The sequence below is a fragment of the Pelophylax lessonae genome, assembly GCF_965119305.1.
Source record: "Pelophylax lessonae genome assembly, chromosome: 5".
In the NCBI taxonomy this organism is placed as follows: Eukaryota; Metazoa; Chordata; class Amphibia; order Anura; family Ranidae; genus Pelophylax; species Pelophylax lessonae.
In genome coordinates this window covers 50,323,382-50,341,686 of record NC_138772.1, presented here as the reverse complement: position 1 = coordinate 50,341,686, position 18,305 = coordinate 50,323,382, and the positions used below count along the sequence as shown (strand labels likewise).

General features: G+C 42.4%; 1 protein-coding gene across 1 annotated transcript in view; it reads left to right on the top strand.

Annotated features, from left to right (window-relative positions):
- LOC309555994 (putative acyl-CoA dehydrogenase 6) overlaps window positions 1-18,029 on the top strand; it is a 197,061-nt gene extending 179,032 nt beyond the window's left edge. Inside the window, exons 8-10 of the mRNA XM_082258247.1 lie at window positions 5,343-5,504; window positions 7,128-7,278; window positions 17,728-18,029. Coding sequence (XP_082114373.1) covers window positions 5,343-5,504; window positions 7,128-7,278; window positions 17,728-17,821 — 407 coding nt within the window. The 3' untranslated portion in view covers window positions 17,822-18,029. The remainder of the gene's footprint in view (window positions 1-5,342; window positions 5,505-7,127; window positions 7,279-17,727) is intronic.
- Window positions 18,030-18,305: the final 276 nt, after the last annotated feature.

Genomic DNA, 18,305 nt, shown 5'->3' with positions numbered 1-18,305 from the left:
TTTTCCAGCACCTTATGCGGATCTATGGGCCTTTGATAACTTTATGGTACTTTATTTTATACCTTTATGTATTTATGGACAGTTTTTATATGATTTGCGCTACACCATTTTCCATTACATATTCTGTCTGGGATTGATTGTGTGTCCCGGGTCGGTGTTTAGCTAGCATTTCAGCCTTGCATTTTATTTATTTATTTCTCACCTGTCTGCGCAGACTGTTTTTTTTCTGTTTACATGTGCAGATTTGCCAAATGGCTCTGCCTGCCCTTCAGGTCCTGACAGAGCCCTTTGGCACATCAGCACACACATAGGAGATTTCCTATACATGCGCAAAGATGGCAAAGTTTCAAGTCCTCCATAATAGCTGTGTTTGCACATGTGAAGTTAAAGCCACCCAGGTACAGATACAAAGGGGGGCTCAGCAGGACCTGAAGCCTTGTGGCACATCTGCAAACATGCAGAATCTGAGGGGGGGGGGGGTTGCACGACAACACAAATGTCATTCTCTTCTAGGCAAGCAATGTGGAAGTGCAACACACACAAGAAACTTAAAAAACAAAAGTTAGTTCAATTGTGAGATATGGTGGAGGAGAAGGTAAGGAATAATTTGAGATGTAGTTTTAGGGTGTAGGTCCCCTTTAAGCTCCTTGCTGCTGGCTACATTAGGGCCTGTGTACTTGGGCATTTGCTTGCATCAGAACTGCTGTTCTCTCCATTCAAGTCAATGGGAATGCCAAAACAGCATGATGCATCTTAGCGGTCAACAGAAGGAGGTCAACAGCAAATCAAATTCGACTGTGAAGATGTCAGAAGAATCTCAAATTGATCTACACAGAAAGCTGAATGTAACTGTATGTGCCTATCTACACAAGCCCTAAAACTAATGTTACAAATTCTGGAAAGACAAGCTTCTTTTTCACTATTGCCTTCTCACAGGTGGGGGCGCTGTTTGAGTCTAAGGCACATGTGTCAAACACAAGGCCAGCGGGCCGAATCCGACCCTCCAGGTCATTTCATGTGGCCTCACATCTCTCCTGCAACTTCAGAAGAGCTCCAGCCCTTCTCTGGTCTTCCTCCAGATCCTGTACTTTCTGCTTTCCAGCATTGCCTCCAGCTTCTTCCCAGCAGCAGCGCAAGGCAATGGGGGTGCACTGTGATGTAATGGAGTGGGGGACTCAACTTCTGATGGTGGAGAGGCTCTTGATCTCTTATGTAAGAGTTGGGAATGCTCTGGACATCTAGTCTTACAGATACAACCGGCCCTTTTCAGGGCAATCATAATGCTGATGCGACCCGTGATTAAATTGAGTTTGACACCCCTGGTCTAAAGCCTTTCTTGGCTGCCTTTGCCTGAGACCTCCATCCTGAACCATTGCTGGAAGATGGTAATGGTGAGGAAGAAGTAGGCTACATGCTAACAGAGGGATTTTATCCGATTTATAGGTGAGTAATTCAGCACTTGTATTATAAGATAAAAACTAAAATAATAGACGGTGGAGGTGCAGTAGACATTGCATATCTAGATTTTAGTAAGGCTTTTGACACTGTCCCACATAGAAGACTTATCAATAAACTACAGTCATTGAGCATGGACTCCCATATTGTTGAGTGGATTAGGCAGTGGCTGAGTGACAGACAACAGAGGGTTGTAGTCAATGGAGAACATTCAGAACAAGGTCATGTTACCAGTGGGGTACCTCAGGGATCTGTACTGGGACCAATTTTGTTTAATATCTTCATAAGTGATATTGCAAAAGGCCTCGATGGTAAGGTTTGTCTTTTTGCTGATGACACAAAGATATGTAACAGGGTTGATGTTCCTGGAGGGCAACGCCAAATGGAAAAGGATTTAGGAAAACTAGAAGAATGGTCAGAACTCTGGCAACTGAAATTTAATGTGGATAAGTGCAAGATAATGCACTTGGGGCGTAAAAACCCAAGGGCAGAATATAGAATATTTGACACAGTCCTGACCTCAGTATCTGAGGAAAGGGATTTAGGAGTAATTATTTCAGAAGACTTAAAGGTGGGAGGACAATGTAATAGAGCAGCACGAAATGCCAGCAGAATGCTTGGATGTATAGGGAGAGGTATAAGCAGTAGAAAGAGAGAAGTGCTTATGCCGCTGTACAGAACACTGGTGAGACCTCACTTGGAGTATTGTGCGCAGTACTGGAGGCCATATGTCCAGAAGGATATAGATACTCTAGAGAGAGTTCAGAGAAGAGCTACTAAACTAGTACATGGATTGCAGGAAAAAACTTACCAGGAAAGGTTAAAGGACCTTAACATGTATAGCTTGGAAGAAAGAAGAGACAGAGGGGATATGATAGAAACTTTTAAATACATAAAGGGAATCAACTCGGTAAAGGAGGAGAGCATATTTAAAAGAAGAAAAACTACCACAAGAGGACACCGTTTTAAACTAGAGGGGCAAAGGTTTAAAAATAATATGAGGAAGTATTACTTTACTGAGAGAGTAGTGGATGCATGGAATAACCTTCCTGCAGAAGTGGTAGCTGCAAATACAGTGGAGTTTAAGCATGCATGGGATAGGCATAAGGCTATCCTTCATATAAGATAGGGCCAGGGACTATTCATAGGATTCAGATATATTGGGCAGACTAGATGGGCCAAATGGTTCTTATCTGCCGACACATTCTATGTTTCTATGTTTCTATAAGCTGTAGGTAGCCGGCAGCAAGATGGAAGGAGGGAACCCTGCCATAGTGCTAAGTTTAAATCTACACTATTAGCAATTCAGCATCATCTAATGCCATGGCATAATTCAGTATTCTTGCTGACTATGCGCACTGCTATAGATAGAAGCTGCTATACCTAATATAATGGTCAATGATAGCATATGCACCAGGTATTGAGACACCTTTGATCTTCATATATGAAGTACATTACCCTTGTACTGTAAGCCTCTCTGCAAATGTTTTGATGGTGTGTGTGAAAAACATCCACATCCATTGATATTTGTGAATAACTACTTATCCTGACATGTTTATTGATATAAACAGAGACGGTGATGAAAGTCAGTCCTCTATTATCTTCTGGGACAATCTGTACGAGTCATTTTTATTATTACAAAGACTTTTACTTCCAAAAGCTTTTCCTTTTACTCCAGACAATGGAAAATAATGTATTATTGCAGTGTTACATTTGACAAACATACAAAATTACCCACTAACACAGTGACCTAAACTAACCCCAGACTAACACGTATTCTGTACTTTAAAGTACAGTAAACCCCCGCTCCATCACGGTTCAGTTTTTGCGGTCCCGGTATATTGCGTTTTTTTTTTGTAATGTTATTTTACTATATGTGTAAAACAGTAACTTAATACCCGCGCTGTGATGAATAAATATAGTGAATTTTTTATATATATATATATATATATCCTGAAGCTGCTGCTCACCAAGTATAACACCAGGAAAAACTAGAAAACTATTTTACTATATAAATCATTAAAAATGAAATATTTTTGTGTTTTCCATAGCTCTTGCTATGTCTCTCAGTATCTTTTATGTGTTTAAATTAGTTTCTATTGTTTAAAAAGTGTGTTTAAAGAGCGTAAAATGCTTTTACACGTACAGTGACAGTAAAAAAAAACATGCCTACAATGCATTTTAATAGGGTATTTCTATTTCGCGGATTTTCACTTTTCACGGCTGGGTCCGGAACGTAACCCCCGCAATGGAGGGGGATTTACTGTATAACTAAAGGCGAAACTTTTTTTTAGTTTTGGATAGAGTGGAGAGGGATTAGAACACCCGTCCGTTTTTATTGCTGTCTGTGCCCCTGCTAAAGAGACTCCCGCTCTCTATTTGTCCTGTTTACCATTATTATTGAAAGCGAAAGTAAAAGAAAATAACAAATTTTGGGTTGTTCCCAGAAAAATAATATAGGAGAATCTTCTAATGGGGACACTAGTTCTGGTGACCTGGGGGTCCCCAAGGAATTCCCCTAATTTGCAGGAATTTCCTCTCACTTCCTGTTTGACTATGGGACAGGAAGTAGAGGGAAATCTCCACAATGGGGCACAGGTGGCGAAACAAAATCGGACAGGGGTTATATCCCTTACTCTATCTAAAATTAAAAAAAGCGATCCTATAGTTCTACCTTAATTCCAGCTCTGTTCCTGTACACCTAGGAGTTTGAGATGTCCTCACCGAGCTTTGTGTGTCCTAGCTTCTCCTGTTACAGTCTACATGTACAATTTTGTTCTTGGTAATCAAGGGAGCATTAATTGTTTGTTTTGGCCTGTTCAGGGTCTCACAGGCTGGGAGTTTGATTGCTTCCCCCTGCCTCTGAAAGATGCTTTCGCAGCTTAGGACGGGAGACTCAAAACTGCCAGTCTGAATATTCCAGCCAATCCCTGGAGATTAGTTTCCAGTAGGGCCTGGGATAGAGATAAATCATCTAGGACACTGGAGGGCAGGGTTCCTTCTTCCCAGGAGGGTTCCAGAGATAGACGGGCTGCTGCTCTTAGGCAACCCATGGGTTGTACAGCTGCTCTAGATGCCTCAGCAGTGCCAGGACTGAGGGCCTGGAAGGACTTTTCTTGGAGCCGTTCCACACCACGAGAGATCTGGTCCTGAGAGGTGCTGTCTCACTCCCTGGACCACGTCCAGAGGATTCTGAAAGGTGGCAGCTGTCCTGTGGACTTGTGAGTAGTGACCTTAAACTGATGCCTGTGACTGGGTAGTGTACTGGAAGCTACATTGGGTACTGAAAGCTGTGCATTGGCACAAGTTAACCAGATGTAAAAAAAGACTTGCCCCATGGTCTTCAACTGTGGGGCTTTAGACTGTCCAACATTCACTTTACTGATTAAGAGGATTGTCCTCTAGCTCCTAAGTGTCACGCGTTTGTAGTATCTCATATCCAAGTTCCCCTCTCCTGTTGAAGTTCTTCAATAATAAACCTTAAAAAGACATCACCTAGACTGTTTATCAAAGCTAAAGTGAACAGGCTGTTGTTTGTGGAGACTGGCAGCCTCTGTACTTTTGAGGAAGAAACAGTTAATATCAGCAGTCCCCTATGGGGGTAGCAGCACATATCAAATGCATAAGAAATCCAGCAGGGATGGTTGAACCCCTTATATTAGTCACAGGTGTGCAGATCCAAGAACTCAGTAGGGTGATGGTGAGTACCCCTTATAGTGGACACAGCATGTGTGCAGACCCAGAAGCTCAGAACAACATTTGCCAGAAATTAAAAAAATCTATTTTGGGTGGACTGACCCTGTAATGAAGAAGCAGCATTTATTTACCATGTGAAAAGTGATTTTTTATTTATTTTGTAACAATTCATGTTTTCTGTCCATTGTCAGTTCTCACACCCATGGAAAACATCATCCAAGAAACAATTGACTACACCACCCAGAGAAAAATCTTCAACCAGCCTCTGCTCAACAACCAGATTGTCCATTTCAGGTTGGCCGAGTTGATAACCGAGGTGGAGCTTCTCCGATCTCTGCTGCACCGCACAGTTGGTGAGTTTCAGTTTTACAAGAGTTCCGTTCAGGCTGTATACTCCCTCTGATCAGTTCTTTTGGGTCTTCTGAACTGTGATAGTCCACCAGTTGCACCCAGGGCTGCTTTAGAACACTAATTGGTCTAAAATCATTTAAAACCAATCTTAAAGCTAACTGTCCAGCACTTCAGGAATAAATTAACTGGGAGTATTATGAGGAATAAGTTAAGTAAATATTTTTCTGCCACTTACTCCCCTAGACTCTTACCGGATTTTCTGACTCACATATACCAAAATGGGTCCAATAACATTTTACAACACAACTGTTGGTGTCTTCTTCTTACTTCCAGTAATCCTCTCACTTCAATGTTTCCACATCTTTCACAAAAGTCTTCATTCAACGTCCACTTTAAAATGCATATCACTCCACTCGAAATCCATGTCCTCATTCCCAGAATCCTCTTTTTCTCAGTATCACTCAAAAGGAAAAATGGTAAATAGTGTAGTTTTGCCACAACTAAGGTACACTTAATAAATTGTGCTCACATTAAATCATGCTCCATGCACCGCCCCCTTATGTACAAAACACCTTACCAAACTCAACACCTAAGACACGGGGGTTGGGTGATAACGAATCTGATAATCTTCTTAGATATCACTCCTCCTGTCCCCTTATTGCACAGTCTACCAATGGGTGAATGGTATGTAGGATATAAAAGGACAAAATAAGCTCATAATGCATAAATTCCCATTAAAAATGCTTTATTTACTATACAACTGCTCACCTAGGTAGAGAAATGCAGATTTCCAAAACTTAAAATGGCAGAATGGGCACTTCCGGTTCCGGTGTCAACATCTGACGTCAATTCCTAGCACGTTTCGTCTCTAGACTTCATTGATCCTTTTGACAAAGTCTATGGACAAAACGTAGGTGGATGGAGGAAACCCCCCTGCTGAGGCATTGTATTGTGACAGCAGGGCCCGACGCTGTCAGCATACACTTATCAGCAGCTATAGCCATTTGGCTGCAGCCACTGATCAAGAAAAGTTTTCCAAGTTCATTCAGCAGTCAAGTCAATCTAACAGTCGACTTCTGTCGAACAGGACTAGCCACACGCTAATCAAATATTGGCTTGACCCTGCTGAACCAGCCAATTTTTATCCATCTATGGACTGCTTTAATGAGAGTATATTGTATACTGGATCTTCCCATCAAGGACACAGAAAGCCATAAAAATCTGACAGATTCTTGCTCTTCCCCACTATTTAAAAAGCTGTCTGAGTTAAATTTTAAAAAAGTAGAGGATTTAGGAGTTTGGGGTCCACTCGAAGAAAAATTAATTATTATTGATTGATTTATTGAAAGATTGATGAGATGTGTAGGACTTTGAGTTGAATGAGCACACTTTTTTGCATTTTGTTGTCTGGAGTTACATTTGAAGGAATCAGGGTGTGCAGAGGTTTGGTGTCCACTAGAAGAAAAATAGAGAATGTTGGTTGATTGGATAATATGAGATGTTTGGCACTCAGAGTTAAATGAGCAAACTTTATTTATTGCACTTTTTCTGTCCTGGGAGGGGAGGTGGGTTATATGAATTATGATTAATCATCTCATCTAACTTGCTATTTTGTTTGCCCTCAGGATTGTATATTGACGGGAATGATGTCACCAAATTTGCATCTATGGCCAAGCTAAAGGCTGGACGCCTAGCAAGAGAGCTAAGTGACAGCTGCCTCCAGTTTTGGGGGGGAATGGGCTTCACCAATGAGGTGCTCGTAAGCAGGTTTTATAGGTAAGTCAGATGTTACCAAGAAGTCTCCTTCTTTGTCTTGTCTGTGTTTAAAGCTGAACTCTGGGATAAGCAAATGCTGTCTAAATACATTCCTCATGTGTATTCTTCTTGAACCTTGGTGTGTGTTTTTGGTGTATTTCTTCCAGATCTGTGCAGTAATCCAATTAACAAAAAATATAAAATTAAATTCTACTGGTCTAAGGTCAGCGCAAAGGCTAAGTTCACTTTTTGCACCATGTTACATCTTTATTTAAGGTGTAACGTGGTGCAAATTCCTCCCCACCCACCCTCTGCCCACACAGCCATGTCTACATTCACAGGGATCTGTAAATGTATGAGCTACAAGTCCTGTCTTCCCCCGCCTCAGATGGACTTGTAATTCTCAATGGGCTATGAGAGTGGTAATCAGCATGCTCATAGACGATTAAATGTTCCTCCAGCTCTCCAACTGACAGCCTATACAGAGGTACGAGCAGAGAGCTGGAGGAAGAATTTGCTCCATTGGTGCCTGACACTGCACCAATGATCCACTGATCACACGTGCAATGCTTTGCTGACTCCTGTAAAAAAATATTATATGGTTATTATTTGTTTTCATGGGTGAACCTAGTCTTTAACCACTTGCCGACCGCTGCAAGTACATATACTGCGGCGGTCAGCCCCTCACAGGCAAAGTGACGTAGTGGTACGTCACTAGCCTGTGAGGCTCTGGGGAGCGAGCGTGCGCCGCCGGATGCGCGCTCCCGCTCCTGCTTGGTCACGGACCCCCCCGCGCGCGCGTGCCCGGTGGACCCGATGTCCGCCGGGCACTCGCGATCGTCCGTTAGAGCGGGAGAAAGGCAGGCGGCTAATGTAAACAAGCCGCCTGTCATTCTCCCCTGTGTAAGAATGGTGATCATACGGTTCTACTATGTAGGACCGTTGATCACTGTTCCTACACATCAAGCCACAGCCAATCACAGTTAGAATCACGCCCCTAGGGACACACTTAACCCCTCCCTCTCAAAAAAGTTAACCCCTTCACTGCCAGTGTAATTTTACAGTAACAGTGCATATGTATAGCACTGATTACTGTAGTAATGTCACTGGTAACCCCAAAAGTGTCAAAAATGTCTGTCAAGGGACCGATCTGTCCGCTGCAATGTCGCAGTCCCGCAAAAAAAATCGCAGATTGCCGCCATTACGCATTAAAAAAACAACAAAAATGACAAAAATCTTTCCCTTAGTTAGTAAACGCAAAAACTTTTGCGCAAACCAATCAAAATACGCTTTTTGCAATTTTTTTTTTACCAAAAATATGTAGCATAAAACAAATTGGCCAAAAATGTTAAAAAAAATTAGATTTTTACATTTTTTTGGGGGGGAATTTCATATAAAAAAATGTGGAAAATATTGTTATTTTTGCAAAATTGACGCTCTTTTTTTGTTTATAGCGCATGATCAAAAAATCGCACAGGTGATCAAATACCACCAAAAGAAAGTTCTGTTTGTGGGAAAAAAAGGACGTCAAATTTGTTTAGGTACAGCGTCGCACGACCACGCAATTGTCCATTAAAGTCACGCAGTGCCGAATCACAAAATAGGCCCTGGTCAGGAAGGGGGTAAAATCTTCCGGGGCTTAAGTGGTTAAGGCTGTTGGTTTGCAGTCCTCAGTTCTCCTAAACTGTGGAAAGAGGCTGGTCTCCAGCACTGGAGCATTGAATTGACTCTCTTGAATCAAACTTATTCTGCTTGTGGGATAAATATTAAAAGAGAAGTTTGGGAATTTGAAAAAACAATCATATTCTCCAAGATGGATGCCGCATCAAACACAGCTGCATCTGTTTACACCGGCTCTACACCAAGAACTGAGCAATCAAACCCCACTGATCACTCAGTTATAGGTCTTCAGTCAGCAAGAGTGGTGCCTGTCAGTCAGCGGCTCTCTGCTCTGCCCCTTCAGCGCTCACTGGAGAGTCGGACTGTGGGGCGGGTGGGAGTGGCTGGCTCAGGCTCTCAGTGGCACGCTGAGAGGCTCAGACAGCTGTTAGTCCAGGCATCTGGGAGGATCCTGACTGAGTGATGACAGCGGTTAAAAACGGGTCACAGTAATGCAGAACAAAGTGCTTTGGCCATACTTTACCTTTAATGATTGTCCCCCAATGCACTTCAAGGATATTGACCAGAGCCTGCCGAGAGCCTCTAGATTGCACTGCAGCCTGTTGTAATCAATCTTTCCAGTGCAAGCGTCTGCCATTGCACTGAACCTTTGAGGAAGCCCATTGGGTCATGCTGGGAGGAGGTGGAGCTGTGTATGTAGAGGATTGTATTGTAAAATGCTCTTTTTTAACTTCTGAAATAGGAGTGGATTTTTATATGTAAATAAATGCTTTTTATTAGCGGTTTGCACTATGGTTCTTTCCTCTTGCCTCCTATATAATTGACACCACCCTGAGAGCTGCTGAGAGCCATGGATTTGGAGTGTACGGCCAGTGGGAGCTGTGCCACATATAACACTGCAAAGTGCATATAGACCTCCTTTTATTAATGAGGTCTATTCAAGCCGGTGAGAAGACACCCATAGGTGGGGGGAAGGGCACTGTGGTGATCAGAGGCAATTACTGAAGAGTTTCTCGTGTATGGGACTGCACCTCCTTTTTTTTTACAGACATTGAATAATTTATTGATGGATTGTATATATATTTAAAAGAAAAGATGGACTCACGTTATTAATTAATTTATTATACATAGATGATTTTTTACACTGTTTTCAGATATTTAATTATGAACCTTAATTTGAATGCATTTTATTGAAAGAGAGCGCTGCACTTTTTTGTGACTATAATTACTTAAGTATGCACAACATCCGCCATGCTAATTCGGACCAAAACCTATATTTTTCAGAAGGAATAATTGTAACGGTCGCTATTTATAAAATACTTATTTTCACCTTCATCATATGTTGCGACTCTTTGCTTCCTACTCCCACAGTCTCTTTGCAGCTACTACCTGCGTGCATGCACTCCAATTATGGCTGCATTGTATTTCTCAGGTAGGGATGATGCTTTCAGAAAAAGACTGTGTCTCTGAACAGGGTAGTACAGTGAATATCCCTGGAAATAAGTATCAAACTGGAGGGATGAAGAGTGCCTTAAAGAACAGATACAGCTGTCCTTTAACCTGTGGAAGTTGGGTGGAGAGTAATTATCTATCCAGGAAAAGTACCAACACAATCCCCTCTGAATTAAATGCGAAAAGTAAACCAAGTCTCACAGGTAGAACCCTGTAGACAAGGAGGATGGGGATTTTGATCTTCCCAAAAATAGCAGTTGTATAAAATACAAATTATAAAAATAAAACATTTTTAAAGGCAAGATAGTAAAAAAAACATATGAAAATACATTATCTAGAAGGTGTATTGCAGCACATCCTATAATGCAATGGATTAACGCGTTTCACCCACACTTTGGGCTTCCTCAGGATCCAGACGTGTAGCAGGCTTTCTCAAAAAAAATATATATACACCCTCAATAGACGCACCAAACTATAATTCATTGGCCATGCCATAAAACCTATACTGGTATATTCAAAAATATACAGAGTGTATGCGCAAGGGGAAAGAAGCTCGCAGGCCCCCAAATAAAAATAAGTGCCAATAAACCAAAAGGTGCAAAAACCACAAAGTTCAGAAAACATAAAATGAAAATTCTCGGCCAGCTTGCTGTCAGCATGGACCTCTGAACAATGGGATTCTCTTCTATTATGATATGAATATTTTCCTTCTTTTGGACATGTATCTTTAACCATAGATGATTTTTGGTAGCTATATGTTTTCTGAACTGGTTTTTGCACCGATGGACTATTGGCAATTATTTTTATTTGGGGGCCTGCAAGCTCCTTTCCCTTGCACATACGCTCTGTATATTTTTGAATATACCAGTATAGGTTTTGGGCCATGGCTGATGAATTATAGTTTGGTGCGTCTATTGAGGGTGTATATATATTTTTTTTTTTGAGAAAGCCTGCTACACATCTGGATCCTGAGGAAGCCCAAAGTATGGGTGAAACGTGTTGATCCATCACATTATAGGATGTAACAATGGGCAAATTTCTGCGCTAAAAAATGGTGATCTAATATTGTGATGATGTTTGGTTTAAAAAAGAAAAGAAAGCAGCACACATGGACCTATAGAAAATCCAAAACAATAGTACAGTAAACCCCCCTCCATCGCGGGGGTTACGTTCCGGACCCACCCGCGAAAAGGGAAAATCCGCGAAATAGAAAGACCCTATTTAAATACACCCTAGGCATGTTTTGTTAACTTTTTAATAGCATTTAAAGGTCTTTAAACAAACTTTTAAGCAATAAAAACACATAAAAGATAGAGAGAGAGCAAGAGCATTGTAAAAACACAAAACTATTGTGCTAACAGTACAGTACTGTATACTGTACAGTAGTAAAAAAAAAGAGTACTGTACAGTACTGTATTTGTACAGTACTGTACATACTGTACTGTACTCAGCAGAAAAGAAGATGACGATAAGCAGCAAATAAGAGCAGCTACTGTCCTTTTGAGGCGCAGGTTCAGCAGGCGCTTCTTTTGGTGTAGGTGGGTCGTCTTCTTACTGCTCCATGGCCTCCACTTCTACATCAGAGGTGCCTGTAGAGGTACTTGGGGTGGATGTGGCCTTCTTCTGTTTTGTGAAGAACATAGTTATAGGCAGTTGCTGGGCGTGTTTCTTCTTTTGGGCGAGGAGGTTCTTGTACACCTGAATGGCTCCATCAATGCTGTTTTGGAACTGCAGTGAACGAACCATGTCAGGATCCCACTCAGCTAACATCTGTTTCAGGTCATTGGCCGTACGCATGACCCTGCCAAGGCGCTCAATTGACAAGCCTTCATCTTCTTCGTCCCCCTCATGTTCCTCCACTTCCTCCTCCCTTGCTGACTTGGTGAGTTCTGTCAGATCCTCATCGGTTAGTGGAGCTGAATGGGTTTCAATTAGGACATTGACTTCGTCCTGGGTCATATCCTGAAAACCTTCACCTCCTAGCAACTTTGCCAGCCTAATTGATTTGTCCACAGCTGAATGATGAACTTCGTCAGGAGAGAACCCTTCATATTCATGAATAATTTCTGGCCAAAGCTTCTTCCAACAGGCATGCAGGGTCTCCTTCTTCATCTCCTTGAGGGCCTTTTGTATGTTCTCCAGACAAGTTGCAATGGTGTAATTATGCCAATAGTTCTTCAAATTGAAATTATCATCATTGTTCATGGATCCAACAAGATGATTCAAGGAGTTGCGAGTGTACAGCTCCTTGAATGCTCGTATCACACCCTGGTCCATAGGCTGAATTAAAGACGTGGTGTTGGGTGGAAGGAACTCAACTTGCACTCCTTCGTGCGATAGATCCATGGCGTGGCCTCCTGCATTATCCATCAGCAGAAGCACTTTAAAATCAAGGCCAAGTTCGGCAAGGTAGACCTTGACGGCTGGGATGAAACAATTATGGAACCACTCAGTTGTGAGGCGTTTAGTCATCCAAGCCTTAGGGTTATGCATCCAATGGACTGGTAGCTGGTTCTTGTTTTTATGCTTCAATGCTCTGGGGTTCTTGGCCTTGTAGATCAGGGCTGGCTTGATCATAAACCCAGCAGCATTTCCACACATAACCAAGGTTACTCTGTCCTTATAAGCCTTGAATCCAGGGGCTCGGGCTTCCTCCTTCATGATGTAGGTCCATTTGGGCATTCTCTTCCAAAACAAGCCGGTCTCATCCATATTAAAGACTTGCTCTGGTTGGTAACCACCCTCCTCGATGAAACTCTTGAAGGTCTCATTGGTGTACCTTGCAGCAGCTTCTTTGTCGGCAGATGCAGCTTCACCTTGCAATGAAACACTCTTCAACTGATAGCGTTTCTGGAAGCGGTCAAACCACCCCTTGCTGGCAGAAAAGTCTCCTGATGAAGATGTACCTGTACTAGAAGTAGAAGGCTGATCAGGATTGTCGTTGTCTGACTGTTCGGCTGCGGCAGAGCCTTCTTCAGAGCCTCCTTGATTGGCAAAAGTGTCGTACATCTTCTTTACCTGAGCCCTGATGATGTTACAATCCAATGTGATGCTTTTTTTTCTGCAATCTTGGATCCAAATGGCCAATGCAGTTTCCATCCTAACAATGGTTTTATTGCGGGAAGAAACAACATCAAACAGCTTGGTTGATGGACAGTGCAGCAGTTGCCCTGATATTCTTGTCATCCTTTTTGATGTATCGAATCGTTGACTCATTCATACCATAATGGCGGGCTACAGCAGCATAACTCTGTCCTTCCTTTATCATATCAAGAAGTTTCACCTTCTCCTGAATTGTAAGGAACTTCCTCTTCTGTTTTGGCTCACCAGAAGCCTTAGCCTTAGATGATGGGCGTTTGGGTGGCATTCTTGCTTGTGGTTGGCAAAGGAGCACGGAGCACATCTGCACATGCTCCGAATCGCATTACCGCCCCCTCTAACGTCACCGCGCTGGGTGCGGTCCACGAGCGAGGCATGCGTTCCACCGCAGCCTCGCTCTGATTCACCGCTACATAACCACGAAATGGTGAAATATTACCGCGATATCCGAATTAATGGGTCCTAATTAAAATAGCGCAAATTACCGGAACCGCAAAAACTGAACCGCGATGGAGCGGGGGATTACTGTATACAAGTATGTGTAGCGCTATCCAAATAATGTGATATTAATCATAAAGGAATATGATTAGCATAATAAAGTGATAATATGAACCAAATAATGAACTCAATCAAAAAAAATGGTTATTAACATAATGGGACACCATCCAAAGTGATTAATCAAATGATAAACTCAAGTCCATGTAAGTATATATAGAAGCAATCAATCCAAATGAATGTGCAAAAAAGGAGAAATGATGAAGAGAGGAACCACAAGTCCCAGCAAGGGAATACCACTCCGTTTCTGATTGAAAGGAAGAAAGAAGGCACCCGTAAATGGATCACCATACATCCAAAAAAGCTGCTTACCAGATATTGTTGGTCACCCAGCTTAATGGATAGACCTCAGGACGCTTAATTAGTAATGCAAGGAAGTTTGCCAGGTGTGGATCTAATCTTCAGCGGTATATGGATACATGTCTGTTTATGGCGTTTCTACCTGTGAGACTTGGTTTACTTTTGGCATTGTCCTTTACCTCTCGCCAATCACGTAAAGCATATGTGCAGCAGAAAGGAGGGTGGGCTTTATCGTCCATACACCACACATTTGCATCAATGGTGGACAAGGTTTCTGTGCTGAGAGCATTGGTGTATTTAGGTTTTGTGCTGTCCTAGGCCTGACTAAACTTGTGCACCCCCTAATTTAAATATGACCCATCCCTTCCTGTAAAGTCCACACCCCTTCCTGTTTATGACCCACCCTGTCATCTGTTAACCACAGACCATAACCACAGTCTATCAGTGCCCATCAGCATAGCTTTATCAGTTCCCATAAGTTTAGCCTCATCAGTGCAGCCTAATCAGTGCTGTCTCTTTACTGCCCATCAGTGCAGCATATCAGTGTGGCCTCATCAGTGGTCACCAGTGCAGCCCCATCAGTGGCCACCAGTGCAGCCTTATCAGTGCCCATTAGTACAGCCTTATGTCACGGGATTAGTAAGATTACTCTTTTAAGATATTTGGACTTGTGTTTGCTGCCACTGATTGTAATTATATGAATATTTCACTTATTTGTATAATAAATAGGAAGTCCATAGTCATTATACAAATAATTAAATATTTTTTTGCTGCCCCCCTGCAAAGGGCCGCCCTAGGCCTGGGCCTAGTTGGCCTAGGCCAGGATACAGCGCTGGCTGAGAGTGCGCTCCTTGCACTTCCCCAGTGCAGTGACTGAGACCGCAGTGAAAGCAGTCAGCTCCTGGTTGATTTGTATGATTTGGAGGCCGCAGGACAGGCTACCAATCATGTAACTGCTGTGACAGCCAATCACATCGATCACGTGATCGGGAGGTCTGTCCTGCTTTCCGATGTAAACACCCAGTTAAAGGGCTGTTGTTGGGTGGGGGCAGGAAGGGGATAAACAAATATTTTCACCTCTTGTTGCTAATTGTGCAATCACTCCTTGTACTTTCCTTGCTATCTGGCCTGGAGTCTCGCATACTAACACACTATACAATGCAAAATATTCAGGACTTGATACATTTTGCATTCTTCATACAGACGGTGCCTGGCGGTACTTGCTAGTTTTGCCCTACAGATTTATTTTCGTTTTATACTCCCCTCGGGTCACGCAGAGAAGAGGGAGAAAAAGTCATGTAAATATACTAGAAATGACTGGAATTGTACTTACTTATTTTTATTGCGTATAAAGGATACGGAACTTCTAGCAGCGTGACATAATATTCACAGTTTCCAGCAATAACGGAATACACAGTTTCATCAAAGAAAACATTATTTTTAGAGCTTACTAAACTGCAGATATTGAATGTTTTTATTTGCCTCTTTCCTGTACGTTGTATTTTATTTTATTTCTCATTTCTTTCCCAACTTCAGAGTAAAACTAACAATGCAGCAATAGAGGGGGTTCACTTTCTGGTGAATGCAGATTTAGTCACATCTTACTGACAATATGGAGCAATTTCTTTTAGCGGAAATGGAAAATTACATATTTTCCAAGGTTTGAAGTGGAACTCCAGGCAAATTACTAAATACACAGCTAAAATGCATATTTAATAATTTGTTACTCTTTTATCTATGAATAGATTTGTAATTCTGTAAAGACAGTCTTGTGATTCAATTGACCCTGCACAGACATCGCAGTCATATGACCAGGTTAAAATGAAATAATCCAGCGCTCCACTACAGATCTCCTGCTGGTGCATTCCTAACTGCGGGGGCTGGCTGTTCCAACAGTTCATCATCTGTTTCAATCAAAGAAAAGAAGCTGCGCTTTAAAATAAGAGCCATCAATAATTTATTAATCCAGATAAGAGCGCAAGCTCAGTCTACCAAAACCTCCTCTCGTTAATGCATTTCACTCAACAATGAGCTTATTCACTGAATGAAAGTCATCAGGTGGGAGGATACACATATTAGTCAAAACACTGGTGGCTAATTAGCAATTTATAATTTCGGCATCTAATTTTGATTTAGTTTTAGTTTTTTTTACCAAAATTGCCATTTTAGTTTTAGTACCATTTTAGTTATCCGCAATTGTTTTAGTAATAGTCTTTTGACTAAAATACCATTTTAGTTTTAGTCCCATTTTAGTCATCTGCAATTGTTTTAGTTTTAGTCGTATTTTGGTAGACTTAAAACTCCAGTGCATTTTATTCAGAAACAGCTGTGTAGGTGGCTTAAAACTGGGTGAGGAACAGCCAAACTCTGCTACTAAAGTGAGGTTGTGGAAGACAGTTTCATGTCACAGGTCATACATCATGGCAGGACTGAGCACAGCAACAAGATACAAGATAGCTATCCTGCATCAGCAAGGTCTCTCCCAGGGAAAGATTTCAAAGCAGACCGGGGTTTCAAAATGTCCTGTTCAAGATTTTTTGAAGCAGCACAAAGAAACAGTGTACCCCATACCCATTCACATAGGGAGGGGGTCTGGGATCTGGGGGGCCCCCTTGTTCAAGGGGGCTTCCAGATACCGATAAGCCCCCTGCTCGCAGACCCCCACAACCACCGGCCAGGGTTGTGGGGATGAGGCCCTTGTCCTCATTAACATGGGGGCAAGGTGCTTTGGGGTGGGGGGTGCAGAGCTCCCCCTGCCCCAAAGCACCAACACCCCCCCATGTTGAGGGCATGTGGCCTGGTGTGGTCCAGGGGGGGTGGGGCCGCTCGTTCGTCCCCTCCCCTTTCCTGGCCTGCCGGGCTGCATGCTCGGATAAGGGTCTGGTATGGATTCTGGGGGGGGGGATCCAATGCCGTTTTTTCGGCGTGGGGCTACCTTTAAATTCCATACCAGACCCGAAGGGCCTGGTTTGGAACCTGGGGGGACCCCCACGCCATTTTTTCCCATTTTGGTGTGGAGTTCCCCCTCAAGATTCTCACAGCACAAGTCGCGCCGCAAGTCGCGCCGCAAGTCAAATCATCCTGATCCGACTTGCGGTGCGCCTTCCATTCAAATCAATAGGCTCCCATAGGGAATCATTGATTTTGAATGGAGGCAGAAAAAAACGCTGCTAAAAGCGACGTGGCAAAACGTGCAATAACGCCAATGGAAAAAGCTACTGAAAGCACGTTTTTACAGCTGCTTTTTCCGGCGTCAGAACTAGCTTTGCAGCACGTTTTTTCTAACGCCCCGTGTGCATGGGGCCTTAATCTTTGGGCCTACTACTGTGTATAGATAATTCTGAAATAGCTTTTTATGACTGTGGTTTCCATTTTTGTCCAGAGAGTTATATATTTTAACAGCCCCAAGTGTTCATTGCTAAGTGTCAACCTTTCTTTTTACAGAGATTCCCGTTTACTCTCGATTGGCGCTGGAGCGGATGAAGTCATGCTATCGATTATCTGCAAATATATGGGGACCCTTCCCAGCAAAAAATGAGGCCACTTTGGAATTGAAAGCAGAATTTCAAGAATAACAAAAAAATAAAATAAAACTCTGAATGTGGATGCTGCAAAACCCTTAACCTACCTGGACATTATATTCTTGTAGTGCCTACCGTGTGCTCTATAAGGCAATGTCCTCTGCAGGAAATAACTCTTCAGTGTAGTCCATAATGGATTTTTTACTAGTATCATTTAACTGTGGACCCCCTCCTCCCCCCTTAAATCAGTGGTTTTAACAATAAAAAAAATGATAGATATCAGTGGGGAGGTTCTCTTTTACATTTATTTTAAAGGTACAATTCACAAAAGGGATATTTTAGTTATAGATGGAGCTTAGTGCACCAAACCTTGGCTTCTAATATGTGTTTGATTCTTCATTAGTTAGATATCTCTGCCATATTTCCTGACTGTGCCTGTCCACCTGGGAGTTTTCGTTGTTTCTGCTCATCTTTGTGTTTCCCAAATCCTTCTATTACATT